Here is a 22,268-nt window from a genome sequence, read left to right as displayed (position 1 = left end):
TGCCACTTGGAAACACTGTATTGTGTATCAGGTCTTGGTGTCTTTTACCTGTCTTTTCCTTTAATCACGTGATGACCCCTCAGATTTATGTGGTGACCCTTTGGAAGGGCCGGACCCCGAGGTTGGGAACCACTGGACTAAACTGGCTAACTGTAAATAAAGTAACTAGCTCCACCTTGAACAGCTGCAACAGTATCATGCTGCTCTAACACTGATGCTTCGGGATTAAACACCTAAAAGCGTCACTGAGAATCAGATATCAGTCACAGGAGACATTTTACTGCACAACACATACTTTACTTTTAATACTTTGAGTACATTTAGCTGATATTGTTTGTAATGAAGGACTGGGCGGTGTAAACAGGCTCTGGTTGATATGAAGTGTGAGTGTGTGGACGCTCTGTGAGCAGGTGTGTGTTGCAGCAGAGGGGAAGTCCCTGTCGCCGTGTTGATCATGGTTTGTGTATCCGTCACAGGATTAGGGCAGCAGGTGGTGCTGATGGTGGAGGCTCAGATTAGCCGGTGACCTTGTCCAGTGAACAGCAAGAAACAAACGTGTTGATTTCTTGTCTTTCTCTAATCCCTGCTTCACCTCATCCAACACCGGTTAACATTTATCTGGGAACAGAGATACAGACACAGTTAATAAAGATATATAATGATTCATATAGTTAAAATATCATGTGGAGCTGATGCCAAAAACAGAACTACTACAAACTGTTACTGTCTTATATTATAATATTACTTTGTTTTTTATTATTTAATATGCAACTGAGGAAATTATCAGACCAGTAAAAGAAATATCTGATGTAACTTTTCCTTAGAAAATCTAAATAAAGTAAGAAATTGCCAAAAAAAATAAATAAATAAATAAAAGGCTGAAATCAAACAATGATATAATAATAATAATATATAAGAAAAAATTAAATATAATAAAATAATCTACAAAAGAGACAAATGTGAAAAATAATAAGGGAATGTAAAAAATGAACAGTTAATAAAGTTTTTTAAACAACATATTTAAAAGTAAATATTTAAAGATATAAATAAAATAATCTAAAAATATAGAAAATATAACATGTAAAAATGAATATAATGAAATAATATAAAAAAAGAAAAAAATAAGAAATGACAAAGGAAAGTTAAAAATGAAAACATACATAGAATAAAAATAAATAAACATTTAATAACAAACAAGTAAATGAAAAACATTGAAAAAATATTTTTTTTTAAATAAAATTAAAATAATCTTAAAACATAGAAAAGTGTAAGATGTAAAACATAAATATAATAAAATAATCTAAAAAAGAGACAAATATGAAAATAAATTAAAAAATAAATAAATTAAAACAATATAAACATGTCAGATAAAATAATCTAAAAAATAAAGGGAAGGTTAAAAAAGTAAACAGTTACATAAAATAATAATATATAAACATGAAAAATTAAAATAAAACAAAAATATATTAAAAAATGAATATTTAAAAATACATTTATGATAATCTAAAATATAGACAGGTTTATGATGGAAAAATAAAAATAATAATATATATGAAAAAAGAGACAAATATGAAAAATAAGGAAAGGTAAAACATAAAATAATAATAAATAAACACATAATAAGAACCAATTAAAATAAAAACATATTAAAATAAATATAAATAAAATATATATAATGAAAACACATTTGAAAATAAATATTTAAAAATAAATATAAAATAATCTAAAATATAGAAAAATATGAAATGTTAAGTAAATATAATAAAATAATCTTAAAAAAGAGACAAATGTGGAAAAATGTATATTATAAATCATATAAAAATATAAAACAAAATAAAATAATAATACATTATTACAATAATACATGCATTGAACTGCAAAATGTTAAAAACTGAAAATATATTTATATATATAATATTTAATATATTTATATATTTAATTTATCAGTAGCTTCCTGTCACTGCAGTCACATCAAATTTTTAGCTAATCATCAAATGCATCTTCATCAAGCTTAAAACAGGACTGATTATCAGGAACACACCACACAGGTGATTTTAATCATTTCAGCTGATGAGACCTCTTCTCCTCAGGGCCGTGTGGTCGCTTTCACTCTGTGTTCGATCTCTAACTCTGCAGTTAGTTCTGCTGTAGGACACCACAGATTACCTTTAACATGAATGGCATACTGTTATGTGGAGTTCAGGTGCTACGTGAGGCAGCAGGTATGATGTTGGATCCTGTTATGATGCAGAGGATGTTTTCATTCATTAGTTTTATTGTAGTTTCTTGCAGTCGGTAATGGAGCCTTGAATCTGAGCTGCAGAATCATCCTATACTGACAGAATTTCTTGGGACTGATTGTCATGTCTGTAAACATGTTTATTTCTGCTGTAAAGTTGGACATTGTAACATGGGAGTCTGTGGGGACTGACTCGCTTTTGCAGCCAGCCTCAACTGGTCATCAGAGGAACTCCAGCTTTTTGGCACTTCCGTGTTGGCTGCATTTTTCAGCCTTGGAGGTTGTCACTTGTGCATGATGTGATTTGCAGTCAGCGAAGGCATTGTACCAGACTGTAAATATGTTTATTTCAGCTGTAAAGTTGGACACTGTAACATGGGGGTCTAATGGGACTGAATCGTTCTTGCAGCCAGCCTCAATTGGTCATCAGAGGAACACCAGCTTTTTGGCACATTTAATTTTTCAGCCCCAGAGGTTGCCGCTTGTGCACGATGCAATTTGCTGTCAGCAAAGACTAACCCGCCCTACTCCCTCTCTGATTGGCTGGTATTTGTTGCCTTTGTTGGTTGGATTGGTTAGGCTTAGATAAGTCATGTCAGGGTAAGCCTTCACCATCCTAGGACATGCAAATAAAACCAAAAATCTGGAAGCTGAAACATTTTCGTCAACAGGATTTATATGCTGTTGATTGTCTCAAAGGAACAAGTGCTGATCTTTGTGTTGGTGTAGTGATATTTCTCTTGTCATGTAAGATCATTTTACATGTGTCATGAGGTCACTGAGGCTTTGACCTTTGACCTCCATATGCCAGTTTTAAAGACAAGATGCCTCTCTTGTGCCTTACAAAAAAGTATCTCTGGTGATTGTGAACACAACTGAACGCCTCAGACTGGACCAGTGTTTCTCCGCTCTGAATCACACACACAGCTGGTAGACGTGGCGGAGACACATGGCTTTGACAGGCGGCCTGAAAATAGCCCGATACATGCCTCCAGTTATAGATCTGAATAAAGCACCGTGAATGAAATGAAGCTACACAGACAAATATATTGATTGATTAATACACTGATTGTGTGTCGTCTCCTCTGCAGGTCCTGCAGAAGCTCGGCAAAGCAGATGAGACCCGAGACGCCGCCTTTGAGGAGATGGTGGCCAACTTCAACAAGCAGATGGTGAGGAGACATTTTCCTCCTCTTTGTGATCATGATTTGATTCTTTTAAAGCCCAGTTTTACTCCAAGCACATGACGAAATCCCCTGACATGCGAAGGAATTTCTGGGGGGTTTTTTAGAGAGCTGATCAAAAAGAAGTAGTATTTAACTACCTTTCCCTAGACAATTAAAGGAACAGTGTGTACGATTTACGGGGATTTAGCGGCATCCAGTGGTGAGAGTTGCAGATTGCAACCAGCTCCTGGTTAGAATTCCTTCATTGCTCAGTGTTCAGGAGGTTTTTACCAGGAGCTGAATTATCCACAGAGGTCTCTTCCTCTCCAGACCAGCTGGCACTGGACATCATTACATTAGAAAGACGTTGGACCTATGTTTGACAGGCGTTAAATTTTATTTGGAATAAAAATTGAGTTGACGATGGCGTGAGACATTTGGAGGACATTGGATTTTGGTTTCTTTACAACACAACATTAAACCAACAAAATATGAACGTCATCTGTTGTCAGTATTCTACATCAAATTGAAATTCGACGTCATTCTGACATTGAATTTTGTTCACCCGACTTGACAACCTATATTTAAGCCAATATCAACGTTCAAAGACATTGGTGGTCAGCTGGGATGGACCAGATCACACACTGGACCTTTAAGACTCGACTCAGCTCAAATGACGTTCTAGTTTTCAGCCCTTTGTTTTCTGCTCCATCATGTTTTCTTACCGGCTGTGTTTGTTTCTTCAGACAGAAGGCACCAAACTGCAGAAAGACCTGAAAGCCTACCTGGTAGCGGTGAAAAGTGAGTGTGATTGTAACTGGATGCTTCAACACCCGACCATGATCGAACATTATAAATAAATTACAGCAGCACCAGTTTCTGTTTTACTGTACTTTTAACTGTGACACAAAGAGGCCGGACAGGGAGGCAGATGTGACTGTGGCTGATCCTCTCGTATGTAATGGTGCGTTTGTGTTTCAGCGATGCACGACGCGTCTCGGCGGCTTCAGGACTGTCTCGCTGACATGTATGAACCCGAGTGGTTTGGCAAAGAGGAGATGGACTCGTTGACAGAGGTGAGACCAGCAAACACTTGGGTACTGTAAAAGAAGTGATCATTGACATTAACGCATTTTTTTCTTCTTACATCCAAGGTCAAGGTCACTGTGATCTTGCATCTGTCTCATTCTTGTGAACTCAGTAACTCAAGAATTCTTGAGGGAATTTCTTCAAATGTGGCACAAACCTCCATGCGGAGTCAAGGATGAATAAATTAGAATTTGGTGGTCAAAGGTCAAGGTCACTGTGACCTCATCAGTCACATGAGCATGATATATAGATATCTCCAGTTTGGGTCAGGAGGACTTTTATACCTTTTTTCTTTAAACGTCAGGTTCCTCCCCAGAATTCATCAGCCAAATTCACCCAAAATAATTTAAAGTCCATGATTCACTTCCCTGCCTCCTTCTTTCTGTGTCCTTTCCTTCCTTTCCTACCTGCTAACACACTTTCTTTTTCTCAACTGCATGCGTCTCTCCTTTCGCCCTGAAGGAGATGATAGAGAAGGAGATGGACAATAACTTGGAGGTAAAAGGCAGATCAGCGCCCAGTGTTTCCCACGGCGTCGGTTATTCTGGTTTCCAGTCTGGCCTCATGTGGGAAACACTGGTTTGAGGCTGCGGTAGAGGAAGTAGTGGCTGGTTCTAGACCAGACCAGTTGGCTGCGGACCATTTCTTTGTTATGGTAACAGCTTTGGTCCCTGTTTACTTCCTGTCAGCCACCAAGAAAACTAAGAGGGGACCCATTTAGAATGTTTGTGTTATAGAAACGTAATATTAGATTGTTTTATACTGATTGATCGGCTGATTATTGAGCACAATTTCAAGATAATTTCCATGAGTATTTCTATTTTATGATACTTTCTCCCTCCATTCCACTATATCTCAGATACAAATATCATATTTTATACTCCACTACATCTGTTTTAAAGGTCCAGTGTGAGGGATTTAGGGGGCTATATTGGCAGAAATTGAATATAATATAATAAGTTTGTTTTCTTTAGTTTATAAAGAATATTACGTGTGTTACGTTTATATCCACAAAGGGAGCAGGTCCTCGTCTACGGAGATCACCATGTTGCACCAACAAAAACTTTATGAAGCAGGCCCCAACGCTGCTTTCACCTAGACGTACCAAACTTGGTGGGCACATGTAACACCCCAAGACGTACAAAAAAGTCTCTTGGAGCCATGCCCTAAACCCAACAGCGAGACAGCCATTTTGAAATTACTGTGCAATTTCAGTGCATTTTTTGCTATTTCCAGGGGTTGTACTTTAACAAACTCCAATTAAATTAAAATTTTGCCTGTACCATCTTTAGAAGCTTAAGTTTAACGGTGTGACCGTGGCGAGCCGTCAAAGTTCCATGTGTCGCCACCAAACAGGAAGTGGATTGTAACTCCATCATACATGCTCCAATCTGCTCCACATTTCACTTGTTTCATGAGGCTCGAGGCCCAAAGCCAACTACATACACATAACATGTCATGGTGATTGCGCCACCAACTTGCAACAGGAAGTAAGACTTGTCAACAACAATTATCGTTGGATTTGCCTCAAATTTACACGGTGTAGTCTACGACTGATTTACAGCAACATGACAAATAACAAGATTATTTTAAATTTTTTTGGTCAACTTATAAAAGAGACATAGAATAAAGTGATTTTGGTAAATTATCACTATTTTAAGCTTAGATTTGGTTTTATTTTTTTCTGACGGACGCTTACGTCACACATGATGTGTCCAAGGACTGTGGGAAATTTGAAAATCCAACGATAATTTCTGTTTTTCAGTTTCTGGCTGTGATAAATGACGACATTTTGGCTTTTTTTTTTTTTTTTTTTAAGACAAACATGTTTTACGGTTACAGTATACAGCCATTTAAAGTTGTATACCCCTCTTCTAACTGGTAGAAGTTTCAGCTGGTTGCAATTTACTGTCCTCACCACTAGATGCCACTAAATCCCTCTAAATCTTACACACTGGACGTTTATTCTTTTTTAATGCTGAAACCCATCAAATTGAAAACAAACTGAAAATACAAAGAGATCTTTGATTTTAGTGAGAACATTTGTATTTTTATGAAGAGTTAATGATGATGTAACTGTGTTTGTGTTTCAGGACACAGACACTCTGTGGTTAGACTACCACCAGAACCTCACAGACAAATCTTTGACCACTCTGGACTCGTACCTGGCTCAGTTTCCTGATATCAAGGTATGTATGTTTTTTGTTTTGTTTGTTTTGTTGGATTCCATTTACACAAACAATATTTGCTCAGTTTCTTATTATAATAAGATATCTGTCTTCTCCTTTAACAACAAAATGAGATATATAAGCTTTTGCTTTTGTGCGGATTTATTATTTGTCTTCAGACACGTTTCAGCAAATTCCTGTGAGACGGTTTATCGTAGACACATAACATTTCTACCAATAATTTAAAGTTGTGTGTAAATGCTGCCCAAGAAATATCAGCCCAGATGGGGACGCTATCATTAAAGGTCAGCTTTGAACGGATATAACTCCAACACCGTAAGCTGGATTGGTTCGAAATTTGACACACAAGTCCAGCTGAATGTGCTCTACAAAAAACACTCGAGATCCATCAAAGTCGCCTGATAGATTTTCTGCCATTATGAACTTCTCGAAAACCAAATTGTCTGGCATCTCATCTTAAACTGTAGGTCTAATTCATACCAAATTTCGTGTGCATCATCATTGGACTAAGCTTAACAAAAGCTATCAAAACTTTGTTAATATCTCGTCGTCTTTTGAATATATTAACCAATGAACGTTGGGAGGGCGTGGCTTAACTGACTAATAGACCTAACTCCATAATCATTGAGCGCCACAAATGCAAATAAACAAAATGAAAATTGTTTTCCAAGTGGAAATTGTTTGTCCAGTCATTACAAAACTTGTCAGATATGTTAAATAATAGTGCTGAAGCAAGTATTTAAAATACTTTTGAAATCTGTCAATAGGGGGTGCTACAAAGCAACATTTTAGACATCTCCTCCTAAACATTAGGTGCGATTCGTACCAAATTTTCTGTGGATCAACACTGGACCAAGCTTTTCAAAATGTATTAAAAGCTTGTTGATATCTCATTGAGTTTTGAAAATATTGACCATTTGAAGAACAAAAGGGGCTTCACATAAATAGACCTAACTACATAACCATTGAGCCAATCACCACAAAACTTGCAGGAAATGTCCACGTAAAATCTACCAACAAGCCTTTTCTAAAGATGAGCATGCCCTGGCAGAGATTTGGAGTCTGTTTCAAAATAAAGAATTCCTGATTCTAAATAAATAACAGCAATAATGCGACCACGTCTCTCCCGCAGGCTCGTATAGCGAAGCGCGACAGGAAGATGGTGGACTTCGACAGCGCCCGGCATCACTTCAGCTCCTTACAGAAAGGAAAGAAGAAGGACGAAGCCAAGATCGCCAAGGTAACCAACAGTGTGTGAGGGCTGATGAATTATGGTATGTGTCAGCAGTGTGTGTGTGTGTGTGTGTTTGAGCGTGTTCTGCTGCTTAAAGTTTAAAGTAAGAGGTTTTGACTTAAGGTGGTGTGAGTTAGTCGTTGCTGGGATGACTCATACCACCTTAAATCTACTGTGCCACTTTAATTCATGAGCTAATTAACCGTTGTTGTATCATTAACACTGGCTCTTATTTACTGAATGCCAATTAACATGTTTGCGTTTGTCTTGAATTGTTTGCTTTTCTTCTTTCTCTATCTTCTGTTCCTCCATCTTTCTCCCCTCCTCCTCCTCCTCCTCTCTCTTGCATGGTGTGTGTTGGTTAGCCAGCAGCCCTGTTGGAGATGGCGGCTCCCAGCTGGGCTCAGGGTTTGATATCAGCTCACCAGGTGGCTCAGACTAACCTCTCCTACAACCAGGTGAAACTCTGGTTCATCACTGACCCCCCCCCTCCTCCTCCTCACCCCAAATCTGTTAGTTCGGTCCTCCACAGGCTCTCTGCACATGATCATCGTTGTGAGTTTATTGTCTGATGAAGGAGATGACGAATGAGTTTTCAGGTTACATTAGTAAGTGCTGCCAGATTGGAAAGTTTTGCGTCCAATATGGCTGCCTTTAATTTGCCATGCTAACAGCATTTTAATGTCCGTCCACTATATTGGTCCAAACCATACTGTGTAGACTAATGGACTGAGATTCCATGATGTCCCCCATTGTTTTGTGGACTCCTGTTTGGAAAATATCAATAAAATGTCCAATTGATAAAATATCTGAAAAAAGATTTTTAAAATGTCCAAAAAATATTAAGAAAATGTCAGAAAATATTTTCTTTAAATGTCTGACAAATATTGATAAAATTTACAACAAATATAAACAAAATTTCAGAAAAATATTAATAAAATGTCCGAAAAAAATATTTTAAATGTGTCCCAAAAATAGTCATAAAATGTCCGACAAGTATGAATAAAATGTCTGAAAAAATAATAATAAAATGGCCAAAAAACTGAATGAAATGTCTGAAAAAATATTGATGTATGTTCCAAAAAATAACAATAAAAGGTCGGAAAAACAAACTGATGCAGTGTCCGAAAATATTAATAAAACTTCCAGTTTAACACTCTGCTAACTTCAATGGGGATAAAATTATTTAATATTGCTCCTCTAGACTTTCACAATCTTATCAGACCAAATGGATTGAGTGCTCATAGTCAAACAAGTCCTTTTGCAGGAGTTGTAATGCTGAAAAAAATATTTACTGATATAAATTGCTTTTTTACAATGTAAGTCAATGGGAAAAAGTCTTTTTGGCACAATGGCATAATGTGACGGACCTGGGAGTTGTAATTCCACAGTTCCATGTCAAATTGGCTTCAGAGCTCAGCGCACTTCATGGAGCGGGACACAAACACACTTAAGGCTAATTTATGGTTGGATGCTAAACACTTCTGAAAAGTGTCGTTCAACCGTATTTCAAAGAGCAGCGTGACTTTTCAAATTTATACTTTGGCAGAAGTTTTTAAATGTTTCTATGGTGTTCTGCATTTTTTCATGGTCAGAGTCTGTTTCTGTTGTGTTTATGTGTTTAATGTATTAACTATATTTTTACTGACTGACAGCTAACCCTCGCTCACTGCCGTAGGCTGGAAATAAAATGAATGATTCAACAGCCCTTTTTAAACAGGAAGTGTGCAAATTTGCAGGAAAGCCCAATCAGTCTTTTTTCAGCATTGGCAGTATAAAAACAAAATCGGGGAGTGCAGCAAAATGCCGCCTACCTACTTTTGTTTATACAGAATGTGCCTTTTTCGGGGCAATGGGGGGCGTGAGCAAGTAACAAAACGTGTAGCTCAGCGTGTGACGTAAACAGTGACGTGGGAGGGAAGCCGCGGCTGGTCAGTCCTTCGGCGATTCTCTCGTAAGTCGGCCCGTTCTTCACGGGAGGGCGCGCAATTCCTTGTCTCCCCAGTTGCTCATCTTTACAGTGTCCGTCAGGTTTGTGTTTCATGTCTGTCGGCCAACTCATAGCAACATTTTATGACTCCACAATCACCTGATCTGACACAGTGACTGCCGGGCTCCCCAAAACCAAAACAGTGTTACTGTCATGATGAGCATGTGTAGAGAGCCTCACGATAATTTGATCCCGATCCAAACTATTGTTTACGTTGTTTTTGTGTCGCAGAAACATCTGTTATTTACTTTCCATCATTGTTCAGACTTGTGCATAGTTATGAAACCCTGTATGTGTTGTATGTGCATGAAGGTGTGCTCACGAAAAACTGTCTTCTTAAACAGTTTGTATCACACACACACACACACACACACAGAGCTCAGATGTATTCTTACTGTGTGTGTGCGTAGGCGGAGGAGGAGCTGGGCCGAGCTCAGAAGATTTTTGAGGAGCTGAACGTGGAGCTACAAGACGAGCTTCCAACACTGTGGGACAAGTGAGACCTGTTTTACTCTTCTTCTATAAAATCTCTAATGATGGTACAGTCTAAAGGTTTAATCGTTTGTGTGTGTGTGCGCAGTCGTGTTGGCGTCTATGTTAACACATTCCAGAGCATGGCACGTCATCAGGAGAAGTTCCACGGGGAAATGAGCAAGGTGAGTCAAACTGTCACTCAAACTGCGATGGATTAAACCAACGATCGGTTGATGTATTGATCGTCTGTCTCTCCTGCGTGTGTCTCCTCAGCTCAGCCAAAACCTGAACGACATCATGACCAAACTGGAAGAGCAGCGGGAGCTGAAGTAAGTCAAGTTTTCAGTCAAATGCTTTAGATTTAAAAAGGTTTAACGACATGAAATGAGAGTAATGTCCCTCACACCGCCCGTTACTGCAGAAAAGGTGGTACTGCAGCAGCAAAGACAGAAGATGGTGCCAAGAGGTAAAACCTGCCGCACACAAGACGAGCATGTGATGCTTTGCTTCGTTTTTATCTGAACGATAACTGTTTGCTTTTGGCTACAAAGGAATGGAACACTAATCATTTAAATCTGAAGCTAGCACAAAATACGTTTTTACAACCTCAGATTTGTTTGTGTTTCTCGACCACTGCGAGGAATAATAAAGTTGTTATGAGTGGTAATGTTACACGAAGAAAGAAGCAGAAATAAAGTCGTGTTTCAAGAATAAAATCATAGTTTTATGACAAAAATGTCACAATATTTTTGTAAGAGCGATTCATCCATTTGGTTGCTTTTATAACTGGAGGCGTTTTGTTCTCAGGTTATCCATACGCTCGTCCCATTCTTGTGAAGGTGATATCTCAAGAACGCTTTGAAAGAATTCGTCAAATTGGGCACAAACATTCATGTTGACTCAGTTTTGGTGTTCAAAGGTCAAGATCACTGTGACCTTGCAACCATCTCATTCTTGTGAACATCCTCAAAAATCATTTAAATTAATTTCTTCAAATTTGGCACAAACTTCCACTTGGACTTAACAATGAACTGATTCGATTTTGGCGTTCAGAGGTCAAGATCATGGGGACCTTGCATTCGTCTTATTCTCATGAACACAATATCATGAGAGAAAGATTCTTCAAATTTGGCACAAACGTCCACTTTGAGTCAAGGATAAACTGATTACAGTTTGGTGTTCAATGGTCAAGTTCACTGTGACCTTGCATTTTTCTCATTCTCATAAAGGTAATATCTCAAGAAAGCATTGAGTGAATTTTTGGTATTTGGTTCATACGTTCATGTGATGAACTGATTAAAGTTTGGTGTTCACAGGTCAAGATCACTGTGACCTTGCATTCAACTCAGTCTCCCCTAAACACAATATCTCAAGAACACCTTGAAGGAGTGTCTTCAAATTTGGCACAAAGATCTACTTTGAGTCAAGGATGAACTGATTACAATTTGGTGTTCAAAGGCGTTCAAATTGTCTACATTGTCATAATTTAATATTTTGTCTTCTTTTTGCGTTTTGTGTGGACTCCAGGAAGAATTTGTTGCATTCAGTGTTTGACCCAGGTACACTGAGGCTAGTTAGAGGCCATACTACTGATTTAATAGGTTTACAGACTGAGGGACAAAAGAGTTCATCAACGTGTTCGATCGAGCTCGTGGGGCTCTAAATCTTCCTGCTCCTGAGCAGCTTCAGGTGTTGAGAAAAAGCAGAGCGTATGATTTCTCTATCTGCAGCTCCACAGATCTGGGGATTCAAACCTGTAACCTGTTTTGCTTCTAAAACTCTTGTGTTTTGTTTATAACGTCATGTAGATGTTGTCGTGCATGTTTTGCTCTGGATATGTGCTGCCTGCCATGTTGCTCTGCAGGTCAACCTGTTGAGATACAGTAGATGTTTGTTTGAAGCTGTGTCGCCCTCCTGTGGACGGAGCTGAGAACTATATGTATGATGATTGTGAGATACTAAATCCTCTTTTACTCTCCTCTGCTGCTTTTTTCTCTTCTTTACGTCTGTTTTTTCTTTCTCTTGCATTGTCCTTGTTTCACGCTCACATCCACCCTTTTTCCTCTCTCCTACCTCTTGTCTTTTTCTTTCTCTTTCTCTCAGCGAGGAAGCCAACCACAGCGAATCAGCCAGCTCACCACCAAAGGTAACAACAGTCACCAAACAGCACATTTACTCTCAGTTACACAACTAAAACATCATGAGTACAAATATATAAAGATACAAAGAGCTTCAGCTTCACAAAGCAGCAAAAGGACCCAAATAAATCAGGAAGAAAGGTCTCAGCATGCTTCAAAGGAACTCCTCGTCTGATGTCTCACAGCATCTGTTTCGTGGTTGCAGCATCCAACGATGAAAAACTCAAACCATCACTTTGTGTGTACTAATGTGTCTTTGTCTCCCTCCCTGCTTTTGCATGTGTGCATGTTTGTTGTGTGGTTTTGCTTAAACCCTCCTGGTGGTGCAGAGGCCCGGTCCTCCACCCAGCCGGCCTCCGCCCCGACTGACGCCGTCTCCAGACCTGAGACAGCAGTGTGTTAGCCCGATGGAGGGCGAGGCCTCGGTGGCCGGCACTAGCACAGACTCAACGACACAGCAGGTCAGACTGATTACTCTACCTCTACATCCTGGTTAAGATCCTGAAATTGTCTGTAGAGGAACAATAATACAAGAACTTCTGTTTGGTCATTATTTGTGTGATTTGATATAATTATGATAAGATATTTAAATGTTTTCTATAATCTGAGCGAGTAGGAGCATGTGGATCTTAAACAACAGAGGCCCAAGGATGGAGCCTTGAGGAACTCCACTGTTATCCCAAATCACTGTACTTGTATATTTACTGTTACTGTCATCTGTGATAATAGAGCTTATCCATTAGACATATTTTAATACAGTTGAGTGTTTATAGAAGTTACGACTTTAACTGAAAAAAAAACAAACAGCATCAGCTGATATCTAAAAAAATGTTGGCATTGTACATTTCTGCAAACCAAGGATATGTTACATTTGCACGTTATTACGGATACGTCGAAACTCTATGTTGAAACTTTATCTTTCAGCAGCACATGGGTAAATTTGAGCACAAAAAAGCACTCGGTCGTGATTTGGCTTAGTTGCTTTCGTGACACTATCCCCACTGGAAAAACAGCAACAGGTTGCTCCAAAATACCCATATGTGGCACCTTAGAAGCTGCAGGAAAAGCAGCACAGAGTTCCTAAAAACACTTGGGTTTGGGGCCTAAAAAGCTGCAGCGATGGGTCCCTTAGAAATACTAACATTTGGGAGGAAAAACAAAACCACGGCTAGCTCCAAAGAGCTTTGGTTGAGGGCTAAAAAGCCACAGGATGCATGGTCACGGGTCTCTGAAAAACCCAAGTGTTTGGTGCCTAACAAGGAACTGTAAAAACAGCAACAGATCCCTAAAAACACCCACATTTGAGGGCTAAAATACCCCAGGAAAAACAGAGACAGGTAGGGGCTAAAAAGCTGCTGGAACATTTTGTACCCAAAAAAAACTGCAGGAAAAACAACTACAGGTCACTGCAAAACACCCACGTTTTATGCCTAAAAAGCTGCTTCGAAAAAAAGTGACTATGTTTTTTAGAAAATCACCCACATTTGAGGGCTACAAATCCGCTGGAACAACAGTGAAAGTTCCTAAAAAACACACCCATGTTTGGGACCTAAAAAAATGCAGGAAAAACAGCAACAGGTCCCTAAAAAGACCAACGTTTGAGGACTAAAAAGTTGCAGGAAAAACAGTGACAGTTCATAAATAAAACACCAATATTTTGTTCTTAAAAAGCTGCAGGAAAAACAACTATAAGTCGCTGAAAACACCAACGTTGGAGGGCGGCAAAGCCACAGGAAAAACAGCAACAGGTCACTAAAAACACCAACGTTTGAGGACTAAAAAGTTGCAGGAAAAACAGTGACTTTTTTTTTTAAATCACCCACATCTGGTGCCTCGAAATCCGCTGGAATAACAGTAACAGGTCACTAAATTCACCCACATTTGAGGGCTAAAAATCCGCTGGAAAAAAACAGTGAAAGTTTCTAAAAAACACACCCATGTTTGGGGCCTAAAAAAACGTGGGAAAAACAGCAACAGGTCCCTTAAAACACCAACATTTGAGGACTAAAAAGTTGCAGGAAAAACAACTACAGGTCACTAAAAACACCAATGTTGGAGGGCGAAAAAGCCACAGGAAAAAGAGCAACAGGTCCCTAAAAACACCCACATTTGGTGCCTAAAAAAACACTGGAGAAACAGCCACGGGTTCCTAAAAAGTGCTCATGTATGTGGCCTTGATGGCACGGGAAAACAGCAACAGGTCCATAAAAAGGTCCACATTTGAGGGCTGCTGGAAAAACAGTGACCCTTTTGACACAAACACCGATGTTTCAGGGCTAAAAAGCCGCAGGAAAAACAGCTACCAGATGACAAAGTCAGTTCATATACTATGTCAACTTCAGAAACGTTGATTGATACGTATGAAACATACAAATTTAACATATTGGTGGTTTGCAGAAATGAACAATGCCAACAGTTTTTCTGGCGTCTGGCTGTTTTATTGGATTTTAACTGCCCTCAAAGTTTCACATTTCCCCAGATTGTGAACCCTCCTAACCTCAGTGTGTGTACGTATGTGTGTGTGAAGCAGTGTGAGCCCTGGTCGGGGGTGAACCTGCTGGACTGGGATGTGGAGGTTTTACAGCCCGTCACATTTCCAGCCCCCAAGGTGGGTGTGCTTGGTTAGGGTCCGAGGTGGGCGGAGCTGAAGGGTTGAAGACTGTTTACATGCAGTTTGAAAATCCTGGGTTAACAACGTGTTTCAAAGCTACCACTGAAGACTTTATGCTCAGTGTTTCAGGCTTTAATTTGAGAGTTTTGAGACCCCAGAAAGTGCAGTGAAATTGACAGCGATACTGTTTCTAAATTTAACCATTCTTGGTTGTAAATGGTCTGTAACTCTGGACTCTTTGACACCTGAATGTTCACTGTTATTCCTTTCTTTCCTTTCAGACTGCATGTAAACACAGTTTCTGTCGTTCGGGGCTGAGGAGATATTTTACTGAGTGTGTGTGTCTGCATGACTTTGTGCCTGCTTGTCAATTCAGCCTCACTTTGCATGTAAATGTTTTGTTTGATGCTTACTAGCTGATCAAATGCATATTCAAAAGGAGACTTTCAACCAGGCAGTGTGCAGCTGTTCAGTGCCTTTAATGTAGTTTTGATAATAATTTAATTGTATCTCAGGCAAAAGCTGCAAAAAAATTCTTGCAGCATTGGATGCACTTGTGCTACGTTCATGTTTTCTGAGTGAGTAAAGACTTTGACGAAGGCGTCTCGCACACTTTGAGCTCACTGGTTGTTTTGTCTCTTACTGCCCCGCGGAAGGCGCCATCATGGGAGTCATGGGTAAGCACGGGTTCCTGTGGTCTTTACGGAGAAACATGCTCTTTTATATAAGTCGCCAGAGGAAAATGTTCACATTGTAGGTTACTGCAAACCAAGACTATGTTACATTCGCACGTTTCACAGCCACCAAACGTTTTTTTGGAGTGACCCTTCGCTGTGTTTCCACGGGTGCTTCACCTCCTGAGACCCGAACTTTTGTTTCATGTGCATTTTTAATTTCTCCTAGCTGTTTGGGATCAGTAGGCCCTGATACGTATATAACCTAAATATTGTCAATGATGATAAAGTCCCAACGTCCTCAAAGAGCCTGGTCTCACTCCGAAGTCATCAAAATTCGGCACTTTGGCAGCGACTTGCCGCGTCAGAAACCAATGAAAAAAGGCGTCCTTTAATGCTGGTTGTCTTTGGGGGGAAACGCGGTGAGACAAAGATGAAAATTAAGGTGGCAAAAGTCCCAGTGGGTCGGGTCGAAGGGGTGGTGGATGGGTCCAACAAACGACCACTTTCACCAGAGAGAGCGTTGTTCATGTCCCGTAAGATTGTAAAGCCAAACCCTGTTCTTTTTTCCTAAACGTAACCACGTGTTTGTTGCTGAAGGAAAAGACAAACTCAACTGCAGTGTTGTACTGACGTAGTGCTTTTATTTTGAAAGAGACTGTATGTAAACGTTAAACTTCCTGTGAAAACAGAAGTGTATCTTGAAAGAAGACAATTCATGCAGGCAGGACGTGACACAGTGTCCCAGAACGTCAACAACCAACACACCCAGGGTACCTTGCATCAATCGAGATGTCCTCAAACAAGTACTTTCTAATTAACAGTATCTTAGCTTTTTCCTGCTGCTAAAATTGGTCAACTTTGTTGCCATATCAAATTACAAACATTATTTATCACAAATAAACAAGTTCCAACCATAAACTGTGATCAGGTTTTGTGTCGGGATTGGCTGCAGACAGACTTGGCAGAGATGGCTGCCATCTTGTTTTTACATGGATTAGTGTAGTGTGCGCTCACTGCCACTAGATGGCACAAAAGTGTCCACGAACAAGGACTACTGAGTTCAGCAGGATGAAGTATGAGGTCAAGTAAACCCAAAATGTGACGTCCACATATGAGGACACAGGGTCTCCGGAGGTTGAACGTCGCCCCATGTTAACCACAGTGTTGTTGAAATGCAAAGTTGTCAACATGTAACATATCGGCGGTTTGCAGAAACGTACAACACCAGCATCTTTCTGGAGATTGGGTTTAAGGCAAAGCAGAGGAAGATAACTCTCCCACTACATCTTTTTTCACCAAAACCTCCCTCCTTTCCTTCGTGATACCCTGCACCACCCCGGGTTGTTACTCTTTCAACCCAATTGCTCCTCTGGCCTCCACCCCCCTCATCCTTCCACCTGCCCTTCCTCTTGCTTCCAAACCCTGCTCCACAACGCTCCACAACCTGTAGCGAGAACAGACCGCCGCACAGCAGGAGCCGCAGCATGATGACGACCAATACCCAGAGGAGGCCCAAGGTGGCTGGGATTACGATGACAGCAACACCCAGAGCTACACCCAGCCTGGTTGGGACGATGCAGAAACAGCTCAGGAGAGCTGGAGCGATGGAGGTGGAGGTGGTGAAGTCTATGCCACTCAGTCGTACACACAGCCCAACTGGGACGACGATAGCGCCCAAGTGGAGCAGGGTGGCTGGGGCGATGATGGAGAGGATCAGGTAGAGTTGGGTGGATTGGGAGGTGGTGCAACCTCAGCAGGGTTTTGAAAGGGTCGCAGGTTAAAGCCTGGAAGTCAAGGATCCCTCAAATTCTAGTGAACGTCACAAACCTTCCTCTTGTATCTTTTTCTTTTCTTTTCTTTGTAATGCTTCAGACTCTAGACAATAACCATGTCTTGTCTTTTTAATAATACATGCAAACCTTTTCTGTTTATTCTATGCTGCAGAGTGCGGTGACCAATGGCTCAGATGGCGAACTCCCCCCAGGATTCCTCTACAAGGTCACTCATCCTCATGAACTTGTGATTAAAATACACTGGTTTTTAATAAGGATCTTTTTATCTTGACCACAGAGCCTCAAATATTTTTCCATTAGCCCCCCTGATTGATTGGGAAAATGTATGACCCTTATGTTTAGGCATTATGTTTCAGGTTGTCTGTCATGCATCCTTAGCTTTAAATCCACCAGTGGGTTTGCGGGTTTAGAGGTCATTTAAGGGTGCTTTCACACCTGCCCTGTTTGGTTTGGATCAATCGAACTCAGGTTGGTTGCCCCCTCAGTGCGGTTCATTTGAGCAGGTGTGAACACAGCAATCACACTCAGGCGCACACCAAAACAACTGGACCAAGACCTTCTTGAAGAGGTGGTCTCAGGACAGCTACAAATGAACTCTGGTGCGGTTAGTTTGAAAGCACCCTAAAATAGAATCATGGTTTGGCGTTGTCACGTTACATACTTAACATAATTACATAGGTTAGATTCAGGAAAGTAAAGTTACGTAGGTTTTGGAAAAGAAACATGTTTGGGCCTCATAACGTTACGTACTTAACGCCAAGTTACGTAGGTTAGGTTTAGATAGGTAAAGTTATGTAATTTAGGTTTTGGAAAATAAACGTGGTTAGGCATCGTCATGTTGTGTACTTAACGTAAAGTTATGGAGTTGTGGTTTAGGAAAGCAAGGTTATGTAGGTTAGGTTTAGATAAGTAAAGTTATGTAGGTCTCGTTATGTGCTTGACGTAAAGTCACGTAGGTTAGGTTTGGGAAAAGAATCATGGTATGGGGTCATCACGTTACGTATCTAACATAAATTTGCTCAGGTTACATTTAAGAAAGTACAGTTACTGTGGTTTTGGAAAAGAAACATGGTTGGGCATCGTCATGTTGTGTACTTAATTTAAAGTTACGTAGGTTAGATTTAGGAAAGCAAAGTTGCGCAGGTTTTGGAAAAGAAACGTGGTTGGGGGTCGTCTCAGTGTGTACGTAACAAAGTTTAAAGTTGAATGTCCCTCCTCAGTGCTTGGCAAACTATTTGACAAGCCTCCCCTATTTTGCACCACCCCCTTTCCTCTCATAAATGACCAACAGTCCGTCAATGACATGCACTTTATTAAACCTTTATTGTTGCTGTATTTCTCCTTCAGGTAAAAGCGATACACGATTACGCTGCCACTGACGGTGATGAGCTGGAACTGAAGACCGGAGACTCTGTACTGGTTTTGGCCTTTGACAATCCAGACGAGCAGGTCACTGACACACACTTCCATTCACTATGACTGACACATGGATTTAATATAAGTTATATTCGAATTTAAATCCTCATTTACTTATTTACTCTGCTTGCATTCTGTCTCTCTGCAGGACGATGGCTGGCTCTTGGGTGTGCAGGAGTCTCACTGGGTGGAGAACAAAAATATTTCAGCCAAAGGCGTGTTCCCTGAGAACTTTACTCAGAAGGTTTGAGGTTAATGCCACAAAGAGATTCGCCCCCCGTCTGTGCCCCAAACTCCTCAATATAGATCTAACTGGTAAAGACATGGTCACTGAATGTCTTCTCACACACCAAACTGTATTGGGACATGATTAGAAACGTGCACTGAAACACAAAGCAGTGGTTAAAATGATTTGTGTCAGGCAGTAAAACTCTTCAGTGAGCTCATGAACACGTTCACACAAAGCAAACAGAACTTTACATTTGAAAAATAAAAGGTACCCAGACTACTTTGCGGTAAATGATGCACAAACTTCCAAAAGTGTTTTCGTCAAATCTTACACGTAAATATTACATGTATTAATTCAGGCTGTTCTCATGAACAGTTCGTACGTATACCAACGAAAAGGAGTGCACCACAGTTTGTATATAACCCACGTAATTTTCAAAGCTGAGATCATGTGACCAATGAGCTAACAGCAATAAAGAAAGAGCTAACCCACTTTACTTTACTAAACTACAACTTACGTTGAGTACCTAACAAGACGACCCCCAACCATAACTCTTTTCCAAAACCTTACCTACGTAACTTTACGTTCCTAAATATAAACTACCTACCTTTACGTTAAGTACACAACCTGATGACGCTTAACCATGATTTTTTTCCAAAACCTGAACTACGTAACTTTACATTAGTACACATGATGACGCCTAACTATGATTCTTTCCAAAACGTAACCTACATAACCTTACTTTCCTAAACCTAAGCTATGTAACTTTACTTTCCTAAACCTAGACTTCATAACTTTACGTTAAGTACCTAATGTGACGATGCCTAACTGTGATTCTTTTCCAACACCTAGCCTATGTAATTTTACTTTCCTAAGCCTAAATTACGTAAATTAACTTTCCTAAACCACAGCTACATAACTTTTTTAAGTACACAATGTTATGACACCCAATGTTTCTTTTCCAAAACCTAAACTCTGTAACTTTACTTTCCAACCCGAAACTACGTTACTTTACTTTACTAAATATAAACTACATAACTTTACGTTATGTTCTTTTCCAAAACCTAATCTTCAGACCTTAACTGTCTTAAACCTAACCAATATAACTGTACGTTAACCTACATAACTTTACCTAGCCATGATTCTTTTCCTAAACCTAACCTCACTGGTAGGGGTGCTAATTTGTGGGACACTAATTCTTGAGATATTATACAAACTGTTGTACGTGCATTTTCTTAAGAGATCATACGAACAGTTGTTTGAGGATACGTTAATCAATTTTGTTTTTACTTCTTATTCCTGAATTATTTATAACCTGAACTGAAACAGAACACATAAAAAAATGTGTTGATTGGTGATTTTAAAAAAGGAGAAATAAGTCATGGACGTATTGTACGAATGTCAGAATGTTTTATGTTGTGTATTGTCAACAGTTTTTAAGAACTTCTCACAGTTCCTTGCATGAAGCATTTTATTGTATTGTCATTTACGTTGTAACACAACAAACACTGTGACACCAGGTGGTATTGCTCCATAAAATGTGGCTGATTGAAAAACGCAGGTGTCCTAGAATAGAGCCCTGGAGAACACCACAGATACAAATAGGCTTTGCCTCGAGTTATCAAAATCTATCACAGTTTCTTGGACTTGTAGGATTATCAAAGGGAACAGTAGTTTTTCATTTTCTTTTCTGGACATTTTGAGGACATGACTTGATGTGTGGCTTACATTTTCTAATGCAAATACGCTTTTATTTTGATTTTTGAACCATCTTTTCATCAGTGGATGAAATGCAAAACCTTACCAAACTCGCTGCTGATTTTTTTTTTCTTTAGTTACCACTATTTATGACTATTTACCACTAGTTTAGATGTCGTCCTTTGAGACAGGAGATGTATGCTGTTTAACTCTTTTTAGACATTTTCATATGAATTTGACTCCGGCTCTCGGTGCTCTCTTGGATAGGACAAAGGCAAATCAAGTGAAGGCTGCACACTCTGAGCCTGTGGAGTCCAAAACTGTGACACAAGAAGCTAAATGAGACTGAGGCTAAAACATTTTAACCTTTCAAACCTGCGTAAACCAAAGTTAAACCCATGCAAACTGTATTTTTACAATGTGTGGTATTAATGAATAAGGAGTCAGTCCAAGTGGTAACTACTGTACCGTCTGTTGGATCAAGACAGTGTCATTAAAGATGAATGAAACATGTGCCGTGTCGGTGTATTTAGTGTTACCTTTTTACTTGACCCTGAATCTGCTGGGAAAGAGTGATCTTACAGATTTTTTTCATGTTCACTTTAAGAGAGTTTTATGGGTGAAACAGTTTCATATCCATACTGATAATTAAGTACATATGTTTCTGCAAATCACAGATACATTACTTGTATATATTTGTACATTAATAAAAACACTGTTATAATATGGTTAAGTTTAGGTACCAAACCCACATGGCTACAGTTATGATTTGGATCAAAATTCACCGTTTGGGGGCACAGTCCCCGCTGGAAATGCAGCAATGTCTTTGTAAAAACAGCTGTTTTTTGTGACACTATCCTGGCAGGAAACGTAGTGATGTCTCGGTAAAAAATGACTGCTTTTTGCGACACTATCCTGGCAGGAAATGCAGGGATATCTTGGTAAAACATACCTGCTTTTCGTGCCACTATCCCAACAAGAAACGCAGTGATGTATCAGTAAAAAGAAAATACAACAAGAACTGCACCGATGTCTCTGTAAAAAACAACTGCTTTTTGTGACACTATCCTGGCAGGAAACGCAGCGATGTCTCAGTAAAAATAAAAAACATTTTTCATGGCATTATCCCAACAAGAAATACAGCGATGTCTCGGTAAAAAACAACCGTTTTTCATGCCACTATCCTAGCAGGAAACGTAGTGATGTCTCGGTAAAAAACAACTGCTTTTTGCGACACTATCCTGGCAGGAAATGCAGGGATATCTTGGTAAAACATACCTGCTTTTTGTGGCATTATCCCGACAAGAAACGCAGTGATGACTCTG

At 39.6% G+C, this 22,268-nt stretch overlaps 2 protein-coding genes across 4 annotated transcripts in view; both read left to right on the top strand.

Annotated features, from left to right (window-relative positions):
• bin1b (bridging integrator 1b) overlaps window positions 1-21,456 on the top strand; it is a 34,264-nt gene extending 12,808 nt beyond the window's left edge. Inside the window, exons 2-15 of one of the 3 annotated variants that reach the window (XM_078165906.1) lie at window positions 3,331-3,411; window positions 4,152-4,206; window positions 4,387-4,481; window positions 6,588-6,683; window positions 7,816-7,923; window positions 10,318-10,403; window positions 10,488-10,563; window positions 10,655-10,710; window positions 10,803-10,847; window positions 12,485-12,527; window positions 12,849-12,980; window positions 17,752-17,805; window positions 18,948-19,049; window positions 19,165-21,456. In XM_078165906.1, coding sequence (XP_078022032.1) covers window positions 3,331-3,411; window positions 4,152-4,206; window positions 4,387-4,481; window positions 6,588-6,683; window positions 7,816-7,923; window positions 10,318-10,403; window positions 10,488-10,563; window positions 10,655-10,710; window positions 10,803-10,847; window positions 12,485-12,527; window positions 12,849-12,980; window positions 17,752-17,805; window positions 18,948-19,049; window positions 19,165-19,266 — 1,131 coding nt within the window. In that variant the 3' untranslated portion in view covers window positions 19,267-21,456. The remainder of the gene's footprint in view (window positions 1-3,330; window positions 3,412-4,151; window positions 4,207-4,386; window positions 4,482-6,587; window positions 6,684-7,815; window positions 7,924-10,317; window positions 10,404-10,487; window positions 10,564-10,654; window positions 10,711-10,802; window positions 10,848-12,484; window positions 12,528-12,848; window positions 12,981-17,751; window positions 17,806-18,947; window positions 19,050-19,164) is intronic. The other 2 variants (XM_078165904.1, XM_078165905.1) reach the window with 2 other exon arrangements.
• On the top strand, window positions 15,087-17,734 carry LOC144461952 (uncharacterized). Its single transcript, XM_078166006.1, has 3 exons — window positions 15,087-15,127; window positions 15,714-15,807; window positions 17,258-17,734. Exons 1-3 carry the CDS (start codon window positions 15,087-15,089, stop codon window positions 17,570-17,572), a joined length of 450 nt encoding a protein of 149 aa, XP_078022132.1. The 3' UTR covers window positions 17,573-17,734.
• Window positions 21,457-22,268: the final 812 nt, after the last annotated feature.

The sequence above is a fragment of the Epinephelus lanceolatus genome, chromosome 24 (assembly GCF_041903045.1).
Source record: "Epinephelus lanceolatus isolate andai-2023 chromosome 24, ASM4190304v1, whole genome shotgun sequence".
In the NCBI taxonomy this organism is placed as follows: domain Eukaryota; kingdom Metazoa; phylum Chordata; class Actinopteri; order Perciformes; family Serranidae; genus Epinephelus; species Epinephelus lanceolatus.
Note: the sequence above shows the minus strand (reverse complement) of the source record. Positions and strands in the feature narration are given on the sequence as shown.